At 39.8% G+C, this 26522-nt stretch overlaps 1 protein-coding gene across 4 annotated transcripts in view; it reads left to right on the top strand.

The window, feature by feature from the left end:
• st3gal3a (ST3 beta-galactoside alpha-2,3-sialyltransferase 3a) overlaps positions 1-13932 on the top strand; it is an 81778-nt gene extending 67846 nt beyond the window's left edge. For 3 of the 4 annotated variants that reach the window (XM_044199041.1, XM_044199038.1, XM_044199040.1), the window contains 3 exons: positions 4756-4902; positions 5300-5446; positions 13302-13932. In XM_044199041.1, the coding sequence (XP_044054976.1) occupies positions 4756-4902; positions 5300-5446; positions 13302-13406 (399 nt within the window). In that variant the 3' untranslated portion in view covers positions 13407-13932. The remainder of the gene's footprint in view (positions 1-4755; positions 4903-5299; positions 5447-13301) is intronic. The other variant, XR_006378260.1, reaches the window with a different exon arrangement.
• Positions 13933-26522: the final 12590 nt, after the last annotated feature.

Raw genomic sequence — 26522 nt, 5'->3', positions numbered from 1 at the left:
TGTTAAAACTCTTAATGGGTATAATTCATAGACTGTATAAAAAAATGGACATAGTGTCCGTGACGTCACCCATAGGTTTGTGAAGAGCCGTTGTGAAGCTCAAAATGGGTGGCTCTGGTGGCTCCTGTTGTCGCCATCTTGGCAGTCCCTAACTCCGGCTAATCCAAAAATAGGCAAACAGCAAGCCCCCAGGAAGTGCTATGGGCTTTTAAGCCAATTTGACATAGTGGCCAAACCGTGAAATTACAACTTTCGGGTCTGTCATTGGCCCCACAGACTTACATTGTGAAAGAAGCGGCTGTAAAATGGTGGATACATTTTTTTGAGCGTCACAACTCCCGCGAAACGACTCGCTTCCCTATCCGAATTTGATCCATTCAGTCCGATAACATTTGGAAAGTCTAGAAGAGCCGCACGTTTAAATTATTTTATCCCCATTCAAGTTAGCAGAGGGCTAAACCGGAAGTTAGCTGGCTCAGCGGCAGAAGTATCTAGTGTGCTTGCTCTATGAGTGTCAATGGGGCCGCACAATGCCGAAGATCCTGGTAATTTTATACCCAGAAGTTGAACTTTTTTGGCTTCATGTGCCACTGAGCAACTTTCATAGGAATGAATGGGGCCCCGCCTCTGACGCTGTATCCAGTTCTCTGGTTCTCATTTCTGCTGTAAAGTTGGGCATTTTAACATGGTGGTTAATGGGGATTGACTCGCTTTTTGGAGCCAGCCTCAAGTTGCCATTCGAGGAGCTGCTGTTTTTGGCACACCGTGTTGGCTTCATTTTTCAGCCCCAGAGGTTGCCGCTTGGAATGATTAATCTCCGGTAGCTTTTACAACTACACTTGTCTGTTTTCTCGTCTCACTAGCCCGTGGCTTCACTCTACAGGGTTGCCTTTACATCCCACCCCTCTACCTTTCTGATTGGGTTGACAAGTTGATAACAACCAATGCAATTAACAAAATGTCAAGATGGACAACCTTATGTCCTCTGGTATTAGGTTGTGAGCTAACCATGCTATATGTGTAAAGTAAACAAACTATTTGAATTTCAATCAATTTTATTAACACGACAAAGATTTGTTTATCCGATTATAGCATTACTTAATCCACTATGAACTGTATTCAAAACTTATAACTGATTTGAATGTAATACTTTTTAAATTAAAAATGATTTATTCATCTGAATTGGTTTACATATTTGTCTAAAATGAAATATTTTAGACTGGACTACATAAATTTAGGACATGAACACAAAACATAATGTTACGTTCGTATGTCATTGGCCAGTTTCCTGTATGACAATCAGATTAACTAATCATGCTCAAAGCAACGTGAGACAGCCAATAGCAATTCTTTTAACATGGTAACATAGCAACTATAGGACTATATTTTGTTTTATTTATAGGCTGTTATATTTGATTGATTGGTCAAATCGTGTTTTCATCGCAGTGTATGAATAAAAATTTGTACTCTTTAAAAAGACTGTATTATGTTTGATGAAAGTTGGCTAAATTTGTATCCAGAATTACAGAGTTTGAATGTAAAAGTACACATAAATATAAAACTAATAAGATTTACCTTTAAAATTACAAAGAAAAATTGTTAAATTGTTAGTATGGACATAAACCTTTATATTATGAGCTACATATTTAATAAGGGAAGGGATTTGGGGGAAGGGGATAAGGTTAGGGAGGCACAATGCAAATTCCACCTAGAATTTTAAAATAATAATAATGTAATGGTAGTGGTAATATTAATATTAATAAATTAATAATAATTATAGGAATGACAGCTATAGGAAAAATAATGTCAGTATTAGTAACAGAGCCAGTAACAACAACTGTAGTAGCAGTTGTCAAGCAGCAAGCAGGAACACAGGGGCAGCAAGTGGCCCACAGCCACAGATCCAGACTCTGCAGCTCCGGAGGCAGAAATACCTGCTGAAGGTGACAGAAGGAGAGAAAAACGAGAAGGCACAGAACTACGGGAGAGAGAAGATGTCAAGTTAGTAACATGCAGTAATGGGATAAAAATACATACAGATGGAGAGGGAGAGAAGGAGAGAGGAGATCAGTGCATCGTGGGAAATCTCCCAGCAGTCTAGGCCTATAGAAATATTTTGTGGAAGAAAACTTTATTTAAGCTTTAGAAGAATACAGATGGTTGTGATGTGCATTTCACTGTGTAGTGGAGAGAGAGTTCACAGCAGTCATGAAATCTCTTCTGAAGATTGACATTCAGAGCAAGTTTTTTTACCATTACAAGGGTAGACTAAAACAGTAAGTTGTGGGCTGGGTTAATCAAGAGGTCTGAGTGACAACAAAAGTGGAACTCTTTGGAAGAAATGGCAAGGCAGGTTTATTTGTATAGCACATTTAAAAAACAAAGCAATTCCCAGTGCTTTACATAAAATATAAAAAATCAACATAAGGAAATATAAAAAGACATTTAAAAAAACTTAAACAGAGTTAAATAAAAATTAAAAACTAGATAAAACAGGAGAGTAAAAGGAACAGTGCAGTATAAAAAATTTATCATTATTTGATTTAATAAAAGGCAGCGGCAAACAGAAATGTCTTCAGCCTTGATTTAAAAGAACTGAGAGTTTCAGAGGACCTGCAGTTTTGGTGGTGGTAGTGTGATGGTGTGACATTCTTAGGTAGAATGTCTGGTCATCAGACTGGGATCTGAAGCTCAAACGCAATTATCAGAAGCACAAGAGCAAGTCCACCTCTGACTGGCTCAAAAGAAACAAAATAAAGATTTTGGAGTGGCCTAGTCAAAGTCCTGACTTGAATGCAATTGAGATGCTGCGGCAGGACCATAAACGGGCAGTTCATGATTGAAACCCCTCCAATGTGTCTTAATTAAAGTAATTCTGGAGGATTCATCTAGAGTAAATGTATGTGAACATATTCACTGATACTGTTATTAAAGGGAAGTGAAAATTGCTTGTCATTTGATCCCGTCTGCTGTTTGCAGATGGGTTTTCCACAGACGGTTGTGCCCTCCCAGTGCTGCCAGCAGAGCAGAGGTGTTGGATTTCCAGCTCGGATAGAAGAGCTAAATGGTCTCAGTCAGACAGGATTACCATCTGCTCCATCAGTGAGGAGCTTACAGTCTAACAGGGTAACAGTGCTATGCTAGTAAGCTAATAGCACATATCATTGCTGTTTGGTTTCTCCTTGCCCCTCACTCCAGCAAACCTGAGCGAACTCAGAGGCACGTATCCCCGTTAACTGTTCACAAAGAGCTGGTAATTAGTGTAATGGCCCCAGGTACACTGATACAGGGGCTCCTTCTCTGACTGGCTTTGTTTGCTCGCCTTGTTTTTCATCAGTGTTTTAATGGTGTTGACCTCTCTCCCCAGGCCTCAGCTCAGGGTATTGCTTTCACTGGGCTGCTTACGCACCGTCTATTTTCCACTTCTGTCCACTTTGCATTCCATCCCACCAGGTGATAGTTGTAAGAACTGATCACTATTTACACTGGCAGTCTTAATGGTAATTATCCAGCATTAACATTTCAGATAACTGATATATCTGTCAATAATTGTTTTTTTTTTTGTTTCTCTAAGAATTTAGAATTTTGTATATTGTAACAGCAGTAAACAAAACTAGGTTGTGACGTGAATGAATGACATGAACTCCTGCAATACATTAGTTAAATACTAGAAGAATATTTGTAACACAACCAAAACTTTTGTGTTTTATCAAAACTGAAGTGCGATCGATAAATCGTCCAGGCCAACATATTGGCTGATATTAGCTTATCACAGATAGATCGTTATTGGCGTATACTATAAGTTGTCTGATAGTTAACAGTAAAAAAAACATGTTTGGGGTCGTTGAGAAACAGTGACGATGTTAATTTTCCCACTCGTTACATAAACCAAATTTAAGGGATCCTTTCTAAAAGTTTATTTTATTTATGTAAAAAAAAAAAAAATGTAATGGCCTATATATTGTCATTAGATTTTTTTTAACTCTCAAATAAAGGTATCATTATTGGCCTAAAAATTCCAATATTGGTCAGGCTATAACCAAAATCACAAACATTTCTTAGTGAAAAGTTATATAGCTGCAAAAATGGTGTTTTATACTGCTTTGTTACTTCAAACCTTAACATAGGTTCAAAATAATAGGTAGAAAGCCCTAATTTGATAGCATTAGTTAAAACTCAAGCAACAACTATCCAAGAATTGCTATTGTAAGCCATTAATTTCTATAATCTTTCCAAAAAAACTCACAGAGCTTCATCATAATGACTTTAACATTACATGTCATCATTAGATTAAATGCTTCTGTTTCCGATTCTATATTAAAAAATATTGGTTGATGCAGCTTTAAACTACTGTTCTTGAAATTAAATCACATTAGTAAGGAAAAATGAAAGCATTAATATCTGGTGGTTTTCTTGACAACCCCACAAGCTTATTCACTGGTTCACTTGATACATTGGCAGTGTTTCTATTTTTCTGCTATTGTTTGATTAATTATTTATATTATTTATTTGGCTTATCTAATTTTGACTTCTCTAAAGAAATATGGTGTTGTTTAAATATGTCCTGTAACAACTTCACTTGGACACTCTACTCTATAGAAACTGACTTGCACATTGCTGTTGATTGTGTATTATTTAAAACAGTGCTAAAGAAAAGTGGTAAAATTTGTTTTTGTGTATTTGTGTTGTATTTGTGGTTTGATTGTGTGCGCAGATTAAGTATGAGGGTCACACTAACCACACTCTGTCCCTCAGCGCAGCACTGATGGGTTCTGGAAGTCGGTGGCCAGGCACGTTCCAAGGGAGCCCAGCAACATGCGTATCCTGAACCCTTACTTCATCCAGGAGGCCTCCTTCAAGCTAATTGGCTTACCTCACAACAATGGACAGATGGGCAGAGGGGTGAGAGAGCTGTTGTTTTCCTAGCAGTCAGTTTCTGTTCAGTTCTAGGTAGAGAAGTAGCAGGAACAGTGAACTGTTTCACACACAGCAGTGAGTTAATGGTCAGGACTAGAGCTCTGGTAGCTAACTCTGTCTGTCTGTTAACATTATGAAGGCCTCTGTGAACACACAGCAGATGTGTGTCTGAAAACAAACAGGGTTACCATTAGGCTGTTATAAATAGAACCATGCTTCAGATTTCACATCTGAAAGATATCCACATAATAACCATACAGTGTAAATAAGGTTCCTCTGCTGTACATTCACATGTACACTACATACTGTACATGTTCTGGGATACAGGTCATGGCTCGGTTACTTGTTGCATACAAACTCTTTATTTCTGTTTCTTTTTCAGAATATCCCAACCCTAGGGACAGTTGCCATAACGATGGCCCTTCATAACTGTGATGAAGTAGCTGTGGCTGGATTTGGCTACAACATGAGCACCCCCCGCGCCCCTCTGCACTACTATGAGAAGATCAGGATGTCAGCTATCAAAGAGGTAACTGAAGACCTGATTTGGTAAGATACCACAATAGGTTCTAAAACTGATGCTAGACATTACAGGGCTTTTGGTAATGCAGGATAATACTTAAGTCTAACAGTTCTTTAATCCATTTTGACATGTATCCCACCTTTTCTTTGATCCATTCTTTCTGTAAAGTAAATTTAAGAGCAGCAAACACCAGCAGGGTATGTTGTGCGTCAGACCATCATTGTTTTCTATGTAAGCCCACCTACTGGTATGTCAAGACACATGTCATCGCAGGTTGACACGGGTAGATGTATCAGCATACCCCACTGTCCCACAGCAGTTTTATCACATTCCCTCCCCGGATCAGCACATTCAGGCTACAGTATTTTAATACTGTCTGTTTGGCTCATCTGGTATGTTCTGCGGGTGTCAAACGATGCAGCGCAGCTGGTGTGTGGTGCCCTTAAAGTCACAGTGAAACAGCAGTTCTTTATTTTCCATTATGTGACATATTTCTGAGTGAAAGAGAATATGTGGGCAGGTGATAGTTATGAGAGGGATTTAAATCAAATGACATCCACACACACACCTCTGACCCATGATATTGCTAGCTGCTACGACCCACGAGCTTAGTCAAGTGCAGTTTTATATGATTGGCTGGGTTAGCTGGGTTGCCAGGGACCAGTTTTTCAGCGTCTGACTGAGACAAGATGACTTTGGAAATATTTAGGTGGTAAAATGCTGTTCTAGTCTTGTAATGTGGCTTGTGAAGTTTAGTTCTGAATCCAAGATAACACCTAGATTTCTAACCTGCTCACTGGGTTTCAGAGACAGCAAGATCAGTTTGGAGTGGATCTCCTGTCTCTGACCTCTAGCGCCTACCACAAGGACCTCAGTCTTGTCTTTGTTTACTGCAGAAAGTTTTTGGTCATCCAGTGTCTGATGTCACTGATACAGTTGACAAGGTCATTTATGGGGTTGAGGTTACCATGTGAAAGTGAAATATATAATTGTACATCATCAGCATATAAATGGTAAGATACATTGTGCTTCTGAATGATGGAGCCAAGTTGCAGCATATAGTAATTAAACAGTAATGGGAGGATAGAACTGAGCCTAACAAATGTTAAAATTGCCAGTTTTGAAGTTGTCAAGAGACACAGAGAATGTCCTGTTGTTAGGTAGGAAGAGATCCAGTTAATGTCACAGCTGGATAGGCCAACTGAATTTTCTATTGTCTATTGAGTAAAATGTCATGGTCGACGGTGTCTTAGGCTGCAGTCAGGTCTAGTAATAGAAAGATGGAAGGTTAGCTTGCAGCACTGTTGATCTTTAGGTCATTGACTATTTTTATGAGGGCTGTTTCAGTGCTGTGGTTGTCCTGAAGTCAGATTGATACATCATACAGATTGTAATAAGTTACTATGCAGCTGTTTGTGGACAACCTTTTCATGTATTTTACTAAGAAAATGGATATTGGAGATTGGTCTGTAGTTGCTTATCACAGATGGGTCTGAGTTGTTCTTTTTCAGTAGTGGTGTAATAACAGAATGCTTGAGGGAGGAGGGAAAGACTCCTGATTGTAAAGAACTGTTCACAATTTTTAGTATTTGTGTACTTATTTGGTCAAAAATTGTGAATGTAAGTATTTTTCTGCAGTTATAACTCCCCCTACATTAGCGTTTTCCAGTGGCCGTAAAGTTTTGGCACTGACTGGGTGGGCACTAAAAATAGTTTATCTCACTTCAATTCCAAACAGCCTAACAGGGGGCCAACATGTTACCTGTTGCTTAGCCACATGTATGACCTCAGTGTTCTGTACCGAGTAACTGCCTGACAGTCTGGTCATTTTGTTATCACCAGTAGCAAGCCCCCTACGTTCCATAATGCAGGATGAACCCAGCACTGAGCTGACGATGACTCGGCAGGTGTTAAAATAACATGAAGAAAAAAAACATCTAGTGGGAATCAGTGCTAACATTAGCAGGCTAAGCTAACTAGCTTCTAATTTCCGAGTGGAATACAAATTTAGCAGCACGATAGGTCCTCCCAAATGTTCACTGTTTTCACAGATATGTCTGAAAACGATTTTATTCTCTGAAATATGCATAACAGCTGCATTATCATCATAGTTTATATTTCCTTACCTACAAAGTGAGGGGAATTCAAATTTCAGTTTGACTTTAAGAAATGAGTGTAGCTGCTGAAAATGTAAACTTTATGGTTATTTGGCAGAAACTTTGATTGGCTTTTTTTGCTAGATTTATTTGTAGCCAGCATTTGAGAAGGACTCTGTCTGACCTTACATTTTTGTGGGCAGTGATTTTACAGTTGAGGTTGACGATACTCCCACACAATATTCACAACCTCCAAATTTGTTAGCATTCTGGCCAACCTGTCGACAAGCATCCTTTTTGTTAGTTTTCCAGGTTTACGCTGCATGATATGACCTTTCTCCTTTAAAATGCCTCTCTGGAATCTAGGAGGGACTTACGCAGCATGCAGAGTAGTGGCCTGGGATGTGTATGAAATCTCAAGTGTAGGAACGCTGCTGGGTACTGGTTTTTGAGAGCAGTGCAGTCACAGCACACATACAGTGTCTTAAGTTGCCATTGACTCCACTTCACAGACTCCAGTCTGCTGATAAATCACTCTTAGCCCAGGTTAATGAGACAGACATGCAATCCCCTTCATCCTATTTTCACCGACTGCCACAGACTTATGTTTCAGGTCAAAGAGGCACAGAGCTGCTTAGCCCCGCCCCCTGGCATAACTAATTGAGACAGGTGAAAAATGTGCTAATTTCTACAGTCCTCTATTAGCCAACATGGACTGATCTTTTTTGGTGGTAGGTGTCATTATCCACCATGATAGTTTATGAGCACTTATTCTGAGTTCTTGTAAATTACAAAGTCCAAATTAGAAATGAATGATTCATTGTTTTTATACTGAAATCTAAATTTGAAAGAGTGAGATTTTCAAATTGCATGAGTCACAGTTTTGATTATAACTTAAATGATTAACATTTAATTAGTCGAAACAGGTGAAATTGTTAATCATTGGCCGTTGATTTTTTTTAATTCTGTAAGTTGGCCAAACAACAAAGAACTATTGATGGTTGATGGTTTTGCCAAAGAATACATATGTACCTCTCTGTATAATTTTGTCTTTTTGCAGTTTAAAAACACCACCAGAGTTGTGGGTCTCGCTCTAAATTAATGATGTAGATGTAGATTCTCCTTACCTCATTTCAGAGAGGTAGCTGGCAGGTAGCCCAGTAGCTGGCGAGCTTGAGTTTTCAGTATCTCCCGTTAAACTTTTAGACACACCATATCACGCTGATCACCTTTAAATCTGAATTCAATCCTCACAGACTTATATCTACATTGTATCTGCTCAGGTTACACTACAGTGTCTGGCCCAACTGGCTTTATTGGCAACTTCATATGAATGCCATTGCCCGCTGAGTTTTCTATACATCACTGCATATCTAGCTCCGCTAGTCTTACCAATAATCACTAGTTAGAAATTCCTCTGGTATGAGAATATGCTGTACTATGAGTTTGTTTTTTTTCTTTCCTGAATTCTGCCCCTTGACCTGTCTTACTCAAGAAAAAATCATGGTTTCAATATGAGTTTGTGCATGAGTTTGAGTGTAACGCCCGGGCCACACTGCCTACCTGAGCAGTGCGTGTGCGTTGCAGAAGCTCTTGCTTTTCATTTCAGGGCCCACAGCTTAGCACAACCACACAGCCCGCAGCTGCAGCGGCGTGTCATCTAGAGATTATCTGTTGATAGTCATATTGACATCATACCAGCAACATTACACCTTTCACTACAGTTTTCAATGTCTAAATCTGTACAATACTCGAACTTGAAGCAAGATATAGGGGCAAGACAAATGCGCAGCACTACTGATTCAGCAGACTGAACCCAGAACATCTGCTTTACAGTTGGTTTGGTGCCTATAATGTAATCCTGATTTTAAATTAGATAGTTTTCGATAAGCCCACCCTGGAAACCTGTAGAACAGAAACCCGAAACCGCCCCTGGAAATGGCTTTTAAACTGAGCCAGGCCAATGTTTTTATTTTAATTTATTATTATTTATTTTTTACAATTGAGCACACACTTCTTAACCTTTTTCTGTCTAAACTAAATATAAATGAAATTTATGATGAAATGAAATGAAACATTCTATTATTGATGACCATTATCAAAGGCAAACTCAGTGTAGAAAGGTAGGCAGCAGCAACGCAGCAGCTGCAACACTGACACCCCACGCGTGCGAGCCACAGCAGTTCAGCGAGGTAGCCGTCACGCACAGGTAGAGGTAGGCGGTGTGGCCCGGGCGTAAGAGTGCAGGCGAGTCTACAGGGTCATTAGGGGCACCTCTCAGTAACTGGTGTTTTATTGAGCTGGGCCCACGACACAGAGAAGGCTCAACAGTGTGTTTCAGCGTCCCAGAACCACCCCCATCTTTACCTGCACACCCACACTCAACACAGCCCTCTGTAGCAAGTCATATTTACTTTTTGTCTACAGCATCACCATCGTACATAACATCATGCTAGCCAGCAACAGCCAGCCAACAACACGTAACAACATGTAACCAGCAGCATGCTGCGCAACCCACCAAGTAACAGCAAAACAATCTACTCTTACAACTCTTGTGCATCAAGAATGCTCAAAATTGTATGGGTTCATCCTCTGAGGATTCAATTCAGTTCAATTCAGTTTTCTTTATATAGCGCCAATTCATTACAGAAGTTATCTCATTGCACTTTCCCTATAGAGCAGGTTTAGACCGTACTCTTTAGAATATTATTTACAGAGACCCAACAAAGTACCATATTAGAAAGACAAATATATCTGATTGACAAGAGCTGTGACACTGTTTACAAAAAAAGTTCATTAACTTTTTTTTGTAATAATAATGATAATGAATAATGAATGGATAATGAATGTGCTCAATGTGCCATGATGGTGGTCTTAGAGGTGGAAATCTCCTCCATGTGCCTAGGGCATTTTCAAAGGCTGGTGAGATTTATGCACCTAAGGAATGGAACAGCTCGCCTGCTGATCTTATACTTGCTCCAACAGTGTCTTCTTTTAAAACCAAACTAAAGACCTTCCTTTTCAGTTGAGCAGTATTTTGTTTTTATGTAAAGCACTGAAGTGATTTTGTATGAGATGCTATACAAATACAATTTGAATTGAATTATCCAGATAACATCCAGATACAGATCAAATGTTAATACCAGGTGGACATGGGATTTTTGTGTTCACATGACATTAGCCACGCTAACTTTCCAGGAATATGGACTGATCCTGCTGGTCGGGATAACAATACATTTCATCTCAGAGCCCAAGCAAACATTAACTGACTGCTGCAACTTAATGGAGTGGTTCCATTATATTTCAGTGACATCTTTGAGCAGAGCTTGTTGTGTGGGAGCCTTTCTGCATGTAATTTCTCCATAACCATGTTTCTTCTCTGTCTCTACTGTCAGCACCGATAACTAAAAACAAAAAAACTTGAAACAAATGATTAGTACATGTGTTGATTTCAATACACCAATAACTTCCTAAAATAATTACTTTTTTTTTTTTTTTTTTTACAAACAATTGAGTCCATCACCTGGATTGGCAGCATGAACCAGTCTGTACAGTGAATTTGCAGATTTGTAACAGCATTTTATCAACCCAGTATCTAATCTGCATATTGATGTCTGTAGTCTGTAAGTCTGTAATCACATTTTGTTTGCTATATCTGACACATTTTACATTTACAACAGTTATAGCCTACTGACTTTCACATCTTATTTTTAAGTGACTTGATCCAAACACTGGCGGCCCTAATTCAGATACAATATGCGTAAAAGTTTAACCGGGAAATTGTCCTGACGTGATCAGCTAGATTGTTTCTCTGTGTTGGTCTTGTTTAAGGAACAAAATGCCACTTTTTCTGTGATTTCTAAGCAGATTTATGGACATTTATGCACACTGAATTAAAAATCTTAATATTCGAAAGCATTCTCGTCTCATTCCCACGGTCTTCTCCCACTAAAATTATAGCGCATCTAACCAACGGAAGCTGGTAGCGAGTTGAAGCGACAAAATCCAAAATGTAAAGTTTGTACAGTTTATCTTTATGGATTATATTGGTGCCGACTTGACAAGAAGACTGTCGACATATGACATATTGTGTTTCTAGAGTTATGTGTTTTTGCGGACATGTAAGGAATTGTTAATGTCATATTTCTTTATGGGAGTTTGGCATAATATTTTCCCCAGAGAGCGCAGGGAGTTTAATTCAAACTGCTAATACTGTATGTATATTTTTTTTACGTTTAGTCACCACATCAGAAACACTAGGTAACTGCTTAAGTGTGATAAGGTTGTCTGATGTTGACTGCGGTTAGGTATTGGATTGATTAATGGTTTACAGTCTAATAATGTGTGTTTGTAATGATTACTGACGATGGCTGATGAGGCTAATTATCAGCCAATTGTAGCCTACTCAGTTTCTAAATGGTTTCCCTTTTTGTGCGTGTTTTTAAACTACTTTCCTAATTAAACATGATGTGTTTGATGATGAAATTAATGACTCCTGTTAAAATTCAAAAGCTCAGCATTCTCGTTGCCCTTTAGCCTCCCTTTTTGTAAGTCACATTAACATTTCTTCACCCAGAAAAAGCTAATGTTTCTCTGTATAATATGACTAGACAGCATTTTGTGGAAAAGTCAAACATTCAGTGTACAGTTTTAATGAACTCAGTACTGTTTTTTAATACACTGACTCCTTATTGTTGATTGTATACTGTTTTGTCATCATACAGTGTAATTATCACTTATTGTTATTGCACCACTGGATTTGTTCTTGTGCCCTACATTTTTGCCGTGATGCCCCAATAAATTTGTATTTATCAAAGGCCAAAGTGGCTTTAAAAAATGACTTAATTCCAGGCCTGTAGACATATAACCTCCAATCTCGGTGAAGCCTTACTAGAATTACCCAGAGAGGAGGACAAAGCTCAGACAACTAAACAAAAGTGACAAAAAGTGCTATGAACACCACGGAGCTGGGTGCAACAAGCATTATTAAGCTACATAATTTGAATAGTCTGACACTTATTAATCGCAGAATTAAGCATCACCAAGGCAGACAACATACAGATGTAACAATATAAACTCCACAGAGGCTGCAGCCCACAAACAAAGCAAAAGGAGAGTCTGCGCTTAAAAACAGCAGAAAGGTCTCACACACCTCACTGAATGTAGAAGTTCCTAAGTGAACGTAGAAGTCCATCATGAGCACTTTAGCTAGACTCAGCATGCACCTGTTGACTAAGCAAAATTGTAGGTGTGTTTGATTTGGTTCACCTTGCGGTGAAATGTAGGGAAGTACAATACTTAAAATAAAAAATACTTAATTAAAATTACAAATTTTTAAAAACACTCAAACAAGTACACAAAAAACAATTTTGTTACACTAATGAAAGTAATGCGTAATTTGTTACTACCCCCCTGCATGCGCCTCCCCAGGGGGCCAGTAACGGTTCACAGTTTGAAAACCTCAGCTCTGTGTTGGGCAGACAGGCTGACAGACAGGCTGTCCAACCAACATCACCATCCTAAGCACAGCCTCGTTCAGGGGAAAAATGCTGACCATACGAAGAAATACAACACCTGTGATATTGTGCCACTGTTGTTTGTTGGAAATGTTAATTGGATTTTTTTTTTTTTTTTTTTTTTTTTTTATGAAATGTTGATCTAAAAGGCAAGAAATGTGGAAAACCCAACTGTTGAGTGTACTGTGCTTTCTACACCAAACCTCCAGCACCTACCTCCTGTCCTGTGTGTCTCTGTCCCTTCTGCAGTCCTGGACTCACAACATATCCAAAGAGAAGGAGTTCTTGATGAAGCTGGTAAAGGCTGGTGTTATCCAAGACTGGACCAATGGGATCTGTGGTGCAGGATGCTGATGGTCTGCACGCAGCTTCATGGTTCCTGGATGCAGCACTGTACTCACCTCCACCTGCTGCAGCACCTGAGGAGGGAAACTTAAGGCTCTGTAGGCCATGTTTCCAGCAGAGAGCAGCACCGTGGTCAGTGCAGAGATTGTAAGTATATGAGGCTTATTGACCTGGACACACTGCCCCAGTGATGCATGTTGACATAATGCAAGCAGTTGGCCTCTGCATTGTACTGCAGTATTTAGCTCATCCTAGTTGGCAGTTAGTGTATTTTTACATGTATTTGGTACCCTGGCTCAGGGGTACGCAGTGTTGGGGATCAATCCAGCACCTAGACCAGGCTGCCCTCCTGCTAGAACTGTGACAGGCTGGAGAGAGGAGGAGAGGATGAAGATGTTGTGTTTAAACATTGAGCCTGTGCCAAGAATACCTCAAGTGTCTTCTGCGTACGCATCTGAATGTAATATGCATCAAACAAAATGTCAAGAAAAGTAATATTCTTACACCTATTTCCCTTATTAAACATAAAAATACACCTTCTGAATTCAAGTTTCTCTCTTTCACTGACTATCTTGATTACCTCACTGTAAAAGACACTTCATTCAAACTTGATAGAAACAAAATATAACTCACCAAAACCATCTTGGTTAGCTAATCTTTCCAGTGTTCCATCAATCACCAACTCTGGTTTGGTCGAAATAAACCCTTAAAGGTCCAGTGTGGAACATTTATGAAGAGCTATTGGCAGAAATAGAATATAATATTTATAAGTATGTTTTCATTAGTGTATAATCACCTGAAAATAAAAATTGTTGTGCTTTCATTACCTTAGAATAAGCCGTTTATATCTACAGAGGGAGCGGGTCCCCTTCCACGGCGGTCGCCATGTTGCACCGCCATGTTTCTACAGTAGCCCAGAACGGACAAACCAAACACTGGCTCTAGATAGGGCTGTTAAGTTTTGCGGCCACCGTAGAACGCTTGGAAGGGGAGGGTGAGGTGAGAATTCAAATTGGTTGCAAACTGCAATTTCAATGCTAGAAGCCACTACATTCTACACACTGGACCTTTAATTCACCGAGTTAGATGTGATAGGCTCTACACGCTGCTGCCTCTCTGTCGTTGCTGGCCTCTTTGTCCTACTGGGTTAGCTCATGAACGAGAGTCTGAGCAGCGGCTCTCACTTGTTTCGGAGGCAGACCATTAAATTAGCAAAATAAAATGACAACAATCGCCCGAAAAAAAGATTGCTGATATATTTGTCCAATCGCCCAACCCTAGTGGCTGCGTAGGATTATTTCCGACTCTTGTGATCCAAACATTTCCAATAATTCCAAAGTGTTGTAAAGTCCAAAAGTCAAAATATATTGAAAAAAGAGATGTAATCATTTCCTAAATTCACAACATGTTTTTATCTAACAAAATATTCTTCTTTCTTATGGTGGAGTCATGAACACTGACCTTAACTGAGGCAAGTGAGGCCTGCAGTTCTTTGGATGTTGTTGTGGGGTCTCTGAATGGCTGAAGAAGAACAAAATGAAGACTTTGGAGTGGCCTAGTCAAAGTCCTGACCTGAATCCTATTGAGATGCTGTGGCATGACCTTAAAAAGGCAGTTTGTGCTCGAAAACCCTCCAATGTGGCTGAATTACAACAATTCTGCAAAGATGAGTGGGCCAAAATTCCTCCACAGCGCTGTAAAAGACTCATTGTAAGTTATCGCAAAGTCCTGATTGCAGTTGTTGCTGCTAAGGGTGGTCCAACCAGTTATTAGGTTTAGGGGGCAATCACTATTTCACACAGGGCCATGTAGATTTTGTTTTCCCTTAATAATAACAACCTTCATTTAAAAACTGCATTTTGTGTTTACTTGTGTTATCTTTGACTAATATTTAAATTTGTTTGATGATCTGAAACATTTAAGTGTGACAAACATGCAAAAAAATAAGAAATCAGGAAGGGGGCAAACACTTTTGCACACCACTGTATGCTATGAGCAAATTAAATATATTCAACTAGACATTTCTGATTGTTACACTGACACAAGAAAAACATGGTCATTAATTATGACACGTTACTTAAATACTAAAATGTATAACATGTTGCACAACAAGTTAAATCTTAAACAGCTGAAGTGAAACAATCAATTTTAGTTTAATTTGAATCAATTTCATACATTTTATGTACACACTGTAAATTACATAAGATTGATTACTGAAGTGACTGCAGAAAATTTAGTTTAATCTGAGATTTTATCAGGTTTCATTGCAGAGAATATGTTGTAGGTGTTTGCTCAGCTTTAAATTAACTGTACAGCCACTGTCCTGTCTCTAGCCACAGTACCACGTCAGCCACTCATGAGTACAATCATATGCTCAGCACTCAGCCAGTCACATGAGAGTTAATCATGGTTTTAACTCTCTGCTAGTTGACTTTGTTTTCACACAAAAAACACACTGTTATCAAAGTAACTTCATCAAGAATGAAAATGAGCGTTAGGCACAACAGTTGCAAGTGTCATCCTGTGTTGTGTGTTACAGGCATACGCCTCACAACATCTTGACAAAGTCTAGCATGTCAGATTTTGATTCAGATTAGTGGGTCCCTGTTTGTTTTGCCTCATGTACTACACTTGCATGTGCCCACAGATGACCAGTGATGGGCAAGTTACTGAAATTTAGTAATTAGTTACAGTTACTAGTTACTTCTCTCAAAAGTAATTGAATTACTTTACCAATTACTGTATATAAAAGTAATTAGTTACTAGGGAAAGGAACGTTTGCGTTACTTTCTGCTTCAATTCTCTTATTAATGCACACATAGCTATATTATTTTAGTGACAACTGTCAAATTATATCTATCATTGTACCCATGATCACTGATAGGAGTTATTTATGCTCCCGACCACCAGAGGGCACCAACAACTAGAGTTCCTACTTAAGCTACATTTGGTTATCAGAATCAGAATCAGAAATACTTTATTGATCCCCGAGGGGAAACTCTAATAGACTATAGTACACTATAATACAGGTAACCAAATAAATTAAGTACCAAGTGGGTAAGTATAAAGTAAAATAAGTGTGCAGTACCAAGTGGGTTTACAGGTTGATGATAGAAGTACAGTATAAGGTAACAGTGCAATGAGTAATGTCAATAACAATAAATATGAATTTTAAACTAAAATATTGCACAGGAGTCTTGCATAGAATATTGCACAATTGTGTTAAGTATTGCAGAGATGAAATCATCAATGTCCAGTTTAATGACTTAGGGTCATATAGACTAACACTTAGAGGGAGGAGTTAAAGAGTTTGATGGCCACAGGCAGGAATGACTTGTGGCGCTGAGTGGTGCTTTTTGGGGGATGAGTCTTCCGCTGAAGGTACTCCTTTGTTTGACCAGCACGTCATGGAGTGGGTGGGAGACACTGTCCAAGATGGCATGTAGCTTGGCCAGCATCCTCCTCTCTGACACCAGCGACAGAGAGTTCAGCTTCACCCCCACAATGTCACTGGCCTTACAGATCAGTTTGTTGAGTCTGTTAGCGTCCGCTACCCTCAACCTGCTGCCTCAGCATGCAACAGCATACAGGATAGCACTGGCCACCACAGACTCATAAAACATCTTCAGCATTGTCCGGCAGATGTTGAAGGACCTCAGCCTCCTCAGAAAATAGAGGCGGCTCTGGCCCTTCCTGTACAGAGCTTGAGTGTTCTTAGCCCAGTCCAGTTTATTGTCCATGTGTACTCCCAGGTACTTGTAATCCTCCACAATGTCCACACTGACCCCCTGGATGGAAACTGGGGTCACTGGTGCCTTGGCCCTTTGTAGATCCACAACCAGCTCCTTAGACTTTGTCGCATTGAGCTGCAGATGGTTCTGCTCACACCATGAGACAAAGTTCCCCACCACAGCCCTGTACTCAGATTCATCACCACCGCTGATACCTCCCACCACAGCAGAGTCATCAGAAAACTTCGGAAGGTGTCAGGACTCTGTGTGGTGGCTGAAGTCTGTGGTGTAGATGGTGAAGAGGAAGGGAAAGAGGACAGTCCCCTGAGGGGCCCCAGTGTTGCTGACCACGCTGTCCAACACACAGTGCTGCAGGCACACGTGCTGTGGTCTGCCAGTCAGGTAGTCCACAGGACACGAGGGGAGCATCCACCTGCATCACTGCCAGCTTCTCACCCAGCAGGGCTGGCCGGATGGTGTTGAAAGCACTGGAGAAGTCAAAGAACATGATCCTTGCTGGCTTGTCCAGGTGGGTGTGGATGCGGTTCAGCAGGAAGATGATGGCGTCCTCAACTCCCAGCCCGGGCTGGTAGGCGAACTGAAGGGGGCATTAGTGTGAAGAGGGCCGTTAGCCTGATAGTCAGTTGAGGGGGGAGTAGAACTCTCCCAGGAAGATGGGGGAGGGGGGAGCAGTGGACACAGAGGAGTCTGAGGGCCGACAGCAGCTGAGTTAGAGGGGGATGAGCAGGAGCCGGTGTGTCGATTCTGTTAAAGAACAGATTAAGTTCGTTGGCCCTGTCCAAGCTGCCTTCAACTACTCTGCTGCCAGTCGGTCTGAAGCCAGTGATGCTCTTCATGCCGCTCCAGACCTCTCTCATGCTGTTCTGCTGGAGTTTCCGCTCCAGCTTCCTCCTGTACTTCTCCTTGGCCTCCCTGATCTTCACCTTCAGGTCAGCCTGGATTGCCCTCACCTCCTCCCTATTACCATCAGTAAAGGCCCTCCTCTTGGCATTCAGGATGTCTTTGATGTCCTTTGTTACCCACGGTTTGTTATTCGGATAACAATGGACCATCTTAGTTGGGACATTGCAGCACACACAGAAGTTAATGTAGCCAGTGATGCACTCAGTAAACTCATCAATGTCCTCTCCATGAGGCTCACAGAGTGCATCCCAGTTTGTCACCTCAAAACATTTCTGCAGTATCTCATAGGCCTCCTCTGACCATCTCCTCACTGTCCTTGTGGTCGCAGGCTGCCTTTTAACCAGAGGCACATAGCAGGGTTTGAGGTAAACCAGGTTGTGGTCTGACCTACCGGCGAGGAGCTGTATGCATCCTTAACGTTAGCATACAGCAGGTCCAATGTCCTCTCCTCTCTAGTAGGACAACTCACATACTGGGTGAAATTAGTCAGTGTTGTTGAAACAGTAGGACAGTAGGATTTAGTAGAAGACGACTCACAAAGCTGGATGTATGTTAGCAGAGCGTTGCTACAGTAGTTGATGAACCCACATTTCTTCAGTTTATATTAGAAACATTACAATCACTATGATGAAAAGCAAGCTCACATTGCCTGAACTGTCTTGCGACACCGTAACGTAGGATGACGTTGGATCAGAAACCGGGTAACTCCTCTGCAGTTGTCCACAATTTTCAGGTAAGACAAAGGTAACTAGTAACGAGCCAGTTTAAATTTCAGTAATCGTAATTGCATTATTTAATTTGAAAAGTAATTTTGGTGGAAAGTGGAATAACCATTAACGCATTACTGATCTGCTTTTATTGCGGTTACTGCCTAGTTACGAGTCAGATTCATTAATACAGTAGTTTATAGGTTGGTTATTTCTAATTAAATTTAAACAGTTAATGGAGCACATGATTCTTCTACGTTTTCCTTTTTTAAATTTAAATCAGCATTGTTACAGGCTTTTTATTTTCTGGCTATACAGACTAGATGTAATCAGATTACATCATGCTTTGTGAGAAATCCAACAATCACATATTCTGTCGGATACTGTTTTCCAACTTGTCAGCTTCACCCTAAAATACAAGAGTAGCCTGCAAAGCTAATATAAATAAAATTTTATTATTTTCATTTTAATATGCTGCAGCCTCATTTATTGAGCTGTTTCCACTGAGGCTGTAACAGGCTGTGTTAATATTGGGCTTGTTTTTGAAGCTGCGGTTGCTTATTTGTCTCGTGAGAGTTGGCAACACTGAATGCACCATAAAGACAGAGAAGAAGAAGACTGCAAGCCCGTAAGCATGGATGTAAACAATTTAGAATTAAAAATAATAAAATATTGGCTTTGCAAATGTTTTATGAGGAAGGAAATGCATTCAAGACATTTGTTAGACCTCAAGGATGTTTTGGTGAGTAACAATAAATGTAAACATAACTTTTGTTTGTTTATAAGAAAACTCTGCAGGGCACCTTTTTTTAGAGGGCTGGGGCTAAAACAGCAGAGTTACGATCACCTTGTTTGAGGTTGGAGCGGGGGATGGATGAAAGGCCGAGATCTAAGGATCTGAGTGGTCGAGAAGTGGAATGAGGAACGAGGAGATCAGAGATGTAACTGGGGGCAGGGTCATGCAGAGCCTAACAGGATCTTATAGTTTATTCTGAATTTTACAGGAATGGAGGCAGGTAAGAAGAGGCTACTTCTAGTTAGTAGCCTGGCAGCTGCATTTTAAACCAACTGTAAATGATTTAGAGCAGCTTGACTGAGGCACGTGTAGAGGGAATTACAATAATCTAGATGGGAGAAAATGAAAGTGTGAATTAATAGTTCGAGATCTGTAGAGGACAAGATACATTTAATATTTTTTAGCTGAAGAAAACAGGTCTGGACAAGCTTAGTAACCTGATGGTCAGAAGTCATATACTGGTCAAAGATGATACCAAGATTCTTAGCGGTAGATTTGATATTAGAGTGGTTCAATAAACTGATCAACTGCAGTGGCAAAGTTATCAGGTCCAATTAAAAGAACTTCTGTTTTGTCAGGGTTTAGGTGGAGGAAATTATGAGACCCACCCCCTCCTTCTCTTAAGCTGTTCTAAAAACTCACGCTGATCTTAACTCTTATATTCAGTGCCCAGAATAACAGCATAACACTTCTTAATGATTATTTGTGTCTCAGTTGAACACCAAAACATTCCCCTGAGGCCCTCAGACATCAGTCATGATCAGTACTACCATCAAACACATAAACCGAGTTTTATGAATCTATCTCACTTTATTTACCAAGAAAAACTGTATTGTGAAGTCTGTGTGTGTGTTTGTATTGCTTTATACACTCTGGCCTTCATGGTTTGTGCTCATCTCACTGTTAAGTGTTCATGGACTTGATGCCCGTCAAATGCCCACCCCAAAGTATTGACATTTTTATTGTAAACCATGCACAAGAACACGTTAAAAAATAAAGATATAAGAAGGCTGTATTTTTAACTTGTCCATTTTCTTGTTTTAAACAAGTAGCATTGTGACATAAGAATAGTTTGATGTGCTCTGAAAATCATGCCTTTTACATACTGAAGTGTTTTTGAGAAAAAGAAGAAATACAGAAAGGAATTAAAAAATCATAGTCAAGTTACTTTAATCCAAATAGAAATGTGTGCTCACTGTAACAGCCACTTATTTAAACTATTGTGCAAATACCAACAGCTAAATATTTCTATCCAGCACAGTCTCATATACGTATGGGCCACAGCCCAAAGCTGAAGTTGTTTTATGATTTGAATTGTTGATATGGCAAATATGAGTCTCTCCCTTTGTTTCAATAATTCAATAGTTTTTTACAACTTGGGTCTATTTTGGCAGTTTTGTCAATAATTTCTGTCAGTAATAACATTGTACATCATTATCATTATCAATAGTTTGAGCCAAGCAGAATATATTCTATGCTCAGCAAAATTATTTGCATGATTGCTTCTATCTACATGGGCGCACAATAATAACCTTCTCACTCAGTTTTAGTCATTTGCCCTTTCAAATTCCATGCTCTGTGCGTTTACAAAGCCTGTTGTTTTGCCCGCACTCTTGCTTAACCAACAGAGGGTTACAGTGTGCCACAATTTTAATCGCCAAATTGGATTAGATCATTTCTTATTGGCTGTGTAGTCTCCAATCTGATTTCTGGTGGCATTATTGGTCATTTATCGATTGTCATTTATCTCAATTGTTGAGCTGTATTACAAATATATAGCATATGTCATTTGCCTACAGAAGTAAGATACAAATTGAACTCCATAAAAAAAGGACAGGACAAGAAACATGAGTAGTCAGAGAGCTTGGAGACAAGCCAACACTTCCTATCTAAACTATCTATGCAGATTATCTAAACCAATTTATCTGGAGGTCAAACTGAAAGTAAAATGTTGCTAATAATCTCTCATTGTACAGGAAAACTGTGTGCAGTAAGTACAGTAGGTCAAAGCTGAGGCAGGAAGTGGATGAGTAAACTGTGTTGGATGTTTACAACAGTTTGGGTAATAATTTTACAATTTGCCTTAATTTTCTCATCCAAGTCTATTGAGAATGTGGTTCACTCATGAACATGGAATACATGACTCCATTTATTTATTCTTGTTTTGTTAGTTTAGTTGATGACCTATTGTTAGACAAAATGCTGTGCAATAGTTGATGTGTAAGTGTGTGTAAAAGAATACATAGTGTGTTGTTGTGAGCTGTTAAAAAAGCAACATCAGACACTGTTCCAGTTATGGAACATGATGGTAGATGTTGCTTATTTACTACTTTTTTATTTGTGGTGCGTGGTTGACCAGTTTGAGTCCACTTTATAGTGTATAAAAATTCTTACAAAAGCATAAGGGTAACACAAAACGGCAGATACACTTAATTCTGGACTAAACACCTCTTGGGCAGCTGTGACTTTGTGGTAGAGCGGGTCATCCAATAAATCGAAAGGTCGGTGGTTCGATCCCGGCTTCCCCTAGCCCACGTGTCGAAGTGTCCTTGGGCAAGACACTGAAGCCCAAATTGCTCCCGAGCCTGTGCCTTCGGTGCGAATGCTTAGTTGCTTTGATGTGTGAATGGGTGTGTGTGAAGCGCTTTGAGTGGTCGGAAGACTAGAAAGGCGCTATACAAGTACAGTCCATTTACCATCTTCCAGCTGAATCAGGTACTGTATATCTAAGATCAAGGACAGCACACTTCAGAGGAAAAAAGGACTGGAACACACTGATTTGCAGCATTAAGTAGTGCAAACAGTCTAAGGTTTCGACACTTCATCTCAGCTCAGCGATAGCCTGCATGCTAACTTTTTAAGATTACAATTTGTCTTTATTTTTGCGCTGCTGTCTTACTTGAATTGCACAAATCAAGGACTGGATCTAAGTGAACACAGTCTGACAGAAACCCAGTTCCCATTCTAGAAAAATTTTGAAAAGTTTATTTGTATCGGAAACAGGTGAAATAGTCTTGGCAGCAATAGACCAAATAGCTTGTAAGATGGAGATGTTTGTGCAGTGTTGACACCTACAGTTGGACTAACGTGCTGCACTCAGCCGGTGTTGTCCTGTTGTACACACTGTCACTGATCATCTGAGCTCCAGTCACAGTATCCAGGGGCTGTTTTATAAGAGGGGCCAAGCAGTAGTCAGATGTTTCTGAGTGAATAGAGGTAAACGTGAAGGCTGCAGTGAGTCATTGTGTGCTGAGTCAAGCAAAGACAGAGCTGTCTACAAGTCATCTGTAATTACCACTTAGATTGTTTGGTAAAATCGCTAAACTCCTTTGATTATTGCTGTAAACAGATTCGGTCATATCACACTGGACCCGAGTTGCTACAAACCATTAAAAGTAAGGAAAATACATATTGAGGCAGGAGGCAACAGAGGGGAAACAGAAAGGTAAAATCACGTCAAAAAGAATACACTAAGATATATACAGTATGAGCAGCAGTTACAGTGGACATTGCAGGTGAAAATATAAATGTAAATCTACAGTGCAGGTGTAAGTACGAGTAATGCTATACACTATAGGTCAGATATGTACAATATAGACAGTAGTATAAATATGAATACACCATAGGCAAGACATATACAGTATGGACAGACTCATTGTTGTTGCTGATGAGGCCAATCACCACTGTGTCGTCTGCAAACTTGATAATGGTATTAGAACCGCGTGCAGTCGTAGGTGAAGCTCTGTGGGACGCCAGTGTTCAGGGTGAGGGTTGAGGAGGTGTGATTATCTAACCTGGGGTCTGTTGGTTAGGAAGTCCAGTATCCAGTTGCACAGGGAGGAGTTACTTATAATTTATTAGCTCAACTATTAAGACGTCTCATTTTTTCTCTCTCTCTCTCACACTTTTGACCTGGCTATAGCCTCTCTTCTTCTGTGTGTCTGTGCAGTGCAGCAGATTTTGCTCACTTTGGACTACACTGTCTTATTTTGAAGTTGTTAATTAACATATCTGGCAAGTCGCAAAAAACCATTAAACTGATACTGAATGTATCAGTAAAATGTTCACTGACAACGTATTTCATTATGTTATTTACTTTTAACCGAAATCACGATCATTCCCTAACCTTAACCAAAGTGCTTTTGTTGCTTAAACCTAACCACAGGAGTCTGGACGTGAACCCTGGATTCTGGTGTCACAGTCCAGCGTTTTGTACGCCCACCGTCCTCGCGCCTCCAGTGTTGTACATAACTGTACTGTTTCATTCACTAAAAGAAACACTGTCTCTGAACATAATCCAGGCAGCGATTACATTGTCACCATATTTAATTAGGAAAACAATTTAGTAATATACAAATGTAATTTCTAGGAGACAGGGTTGGCTTCCAAGATATATAAATCTTCTGTTTTGGGTAGATCTCGAAGTGTTGAAAAGAACGTCCATCTGATGCCTCTAGTTTGGTCTTCAGTTGTTCTTCGCATCACCCAGTCTATGGCCATATTGAAAAGTAAAGTGACATCACGCATCCTTGTCTCACTCATGTCTTGACTTCAAAATGCGGTTGCTGTTTCCTACTTGGCATGTGAAGTTGTTGTGAAAACTCTTAATGATGAGGACGATCTGTTGTGGAATTCTGTATATGCGTAGTATGCATCATAAACTGTCCCTGGGAATGCTGTCAAAGGCCTTCTCAAAGTCCACGAAGTTGATGTAGAGCTGTCTTTGCCATTTTGTGCACTGCTCTATGATGGTAGCACACCTTCATCCTCTCCAAAAACCTGCTTGTTCTTCCCTGAGTTGTTTGTCCACTGCGTCTGAGATTCTTTGCATGATGGCTTTTGCAAAGGTTATGCTTGGAATCGACAAAAGGGTGATTCCACGGCAGTTGTCGCAGTTACTCAGGGCACCCTTCTTGAGGATGTTGAGGATTACACCCTTTGACCGGTCATCAGCTGGTGAACATAGTGGCGCATTTAGCAGCTAAAGAGCCAGATGTTTTTTCTCAGGAGTTGGTAGAGACCAAACTGATTTATTAGTATGACCATTATTGGATTTTGTATGTTAATCATCATGTTATACTAGGTATTAGGATAATGACACATTTTAGCCACGCTAGCAGTGCCAGCTGATCTCTCAGACTGTCCACCACTTTGTTCCAGAACGAACTATCTCAACAACTATTGGATGGAATTTTGTACATACATTCATGGTCTCCAGACGATGAAACCTGTCGACTTTGGTGATCTATTGCTACCAGCAGGTCAACATTTCAATTTGTCCAATACTTTGGTTTATGACCAAATGCCTGCAAAACTGATGACATTCCCATTAGGCTTAGGTGGGCTTTGGGTTTTGTGCTAATTAGCTAATTTTAAATTCTAAAATTCAGCATGTTAGCATTGTCACTGTGAGCATGCTGATGGCAGCATTTAGTTCAAGGCAAGTACAGCCTCACAGAGCCACTAGCAAGACTTTTCAAGGTGAACCCCAAACAGGAGGTCAGCTTCGGATACAAATGACTCCTTTCATTATTGTCATCAATAAAAAGACATATATATAGAAAGATATATACATGTAAGATGAATCAATGTAATACATGATTCAAATACAATATATGTTAATTATATGTATATATACAAATTTACATACAAGATTACATTACAAGATAACTTCGTCCAGGATTAACAAATCAAACCTCTAAAGTTTGGACAAGATAATATAAGACCAAAAATGGTCTGACCTGACAGACAGACGTGGGGCATCAGCAATGAAAATGTCTGCCAGGCATGACAGTTGCTGGTTTTATCCTGTGTAGTGTGTCATGATTGAAAACAACCGACGCAGTCTGGGACTCCTCACGCTGACCCGACACAAAGACGAGCATGTTGGAATTGTATTGCCTCTCTCACCGAGTTTGACAGCTTCTATAACATGTTTGCGACATTGACAAATAGGAGCACAGATGTAAACAGGGAGAGGAGACAGAGGTATGATGTTGTTGATGCTGTCAGGTGGAACAGTGAAGTCGTACCCTGGTACCTTAAAATCACCTCTGTACTTCTACTGAAAGACTGTCGCTGTGCCTAAGTACAGCCTCACAAACCCACTAGCATGGCTGTAGACTGTAGGCAGTAGGAGATATACTGTAAGTGAAACATAAAAGACTTAGTATTAACATTATTATTTTGACCCATGTGTTGGCTCTGCACATACAAAATATAATCCAACATGACCTTAATCTAATTCTGCCTAGTAGGAGGTGGTTGATTATTAAAATAATCTTGAAAATACACTACAGTGATTTGCAGCTTTGAAGGTTATATTGACATCAGTAAGTAATATCAGAAGAATGTTAGCAGAGAGCAAACATGGGCGCTCAGAGTAAGGAAGGTTCCTCTGTATGTTGTTGTTGAAAATCAGAGAAAAACTGACTGCAATTTTCCACGACACTGTATTTATTTTCATTATATATATGTTCCATGACTGCTCTTAGATCGTCAGGTATTTCAGGACAACCCTGTCACAACCAGCATATTAACTTGATCCAACATGCACCTTAAATGATTGAGTTGCTCTTGCTACAGGCAATATGGGCCTTCATACAGTAGGTCTGCAGTGTTAAAGTGTCTGAGTCAGAGTCTTCGTTTAAGTCTCGTCTCAAAACACATTTTTATCTGAAAGCAGATCCTGATTTTACCTGAACTGCCTGTTTATTTTATTGCTTTTGTGTATTTTATGTATTTTATTTTTTTATATTTCGTCATTCACTGTGGTATTTTATTTCTCTTGTTGTGAAGCACTTTGTACTTTGTTTTGATAAGTGCTCTATAAATAAAGTTTTATTATTATTATTATTATTATTATTAAAGGGTTGGGAGCAAATCTTTGACTTTTTCATTGATGTTAGTGGATGTACAGTGATAGGGAAGAAACAGCTTATTTCAGTGGTGCACTAGACTGTATGAG

This window comes from Siniperca chuatsi, linkage group LG6, assembly GCF_020085105.1.
Source record: "Siniperca chuatsi isolate FFG_IHB_CAS linkage group LG6, ASM2008510v1, whole genome shotgun sequence".
NCBI classification, from domain to species: Eukaryota; Metazoa; Chordata; class Actinopteri; order Centrarchiformes; family Sinipercidae; genus Siniperca; species Siniperca chuatsi.
This window is presented reverse-complemented; position numbering and strand designations above follow the sequence as displayed.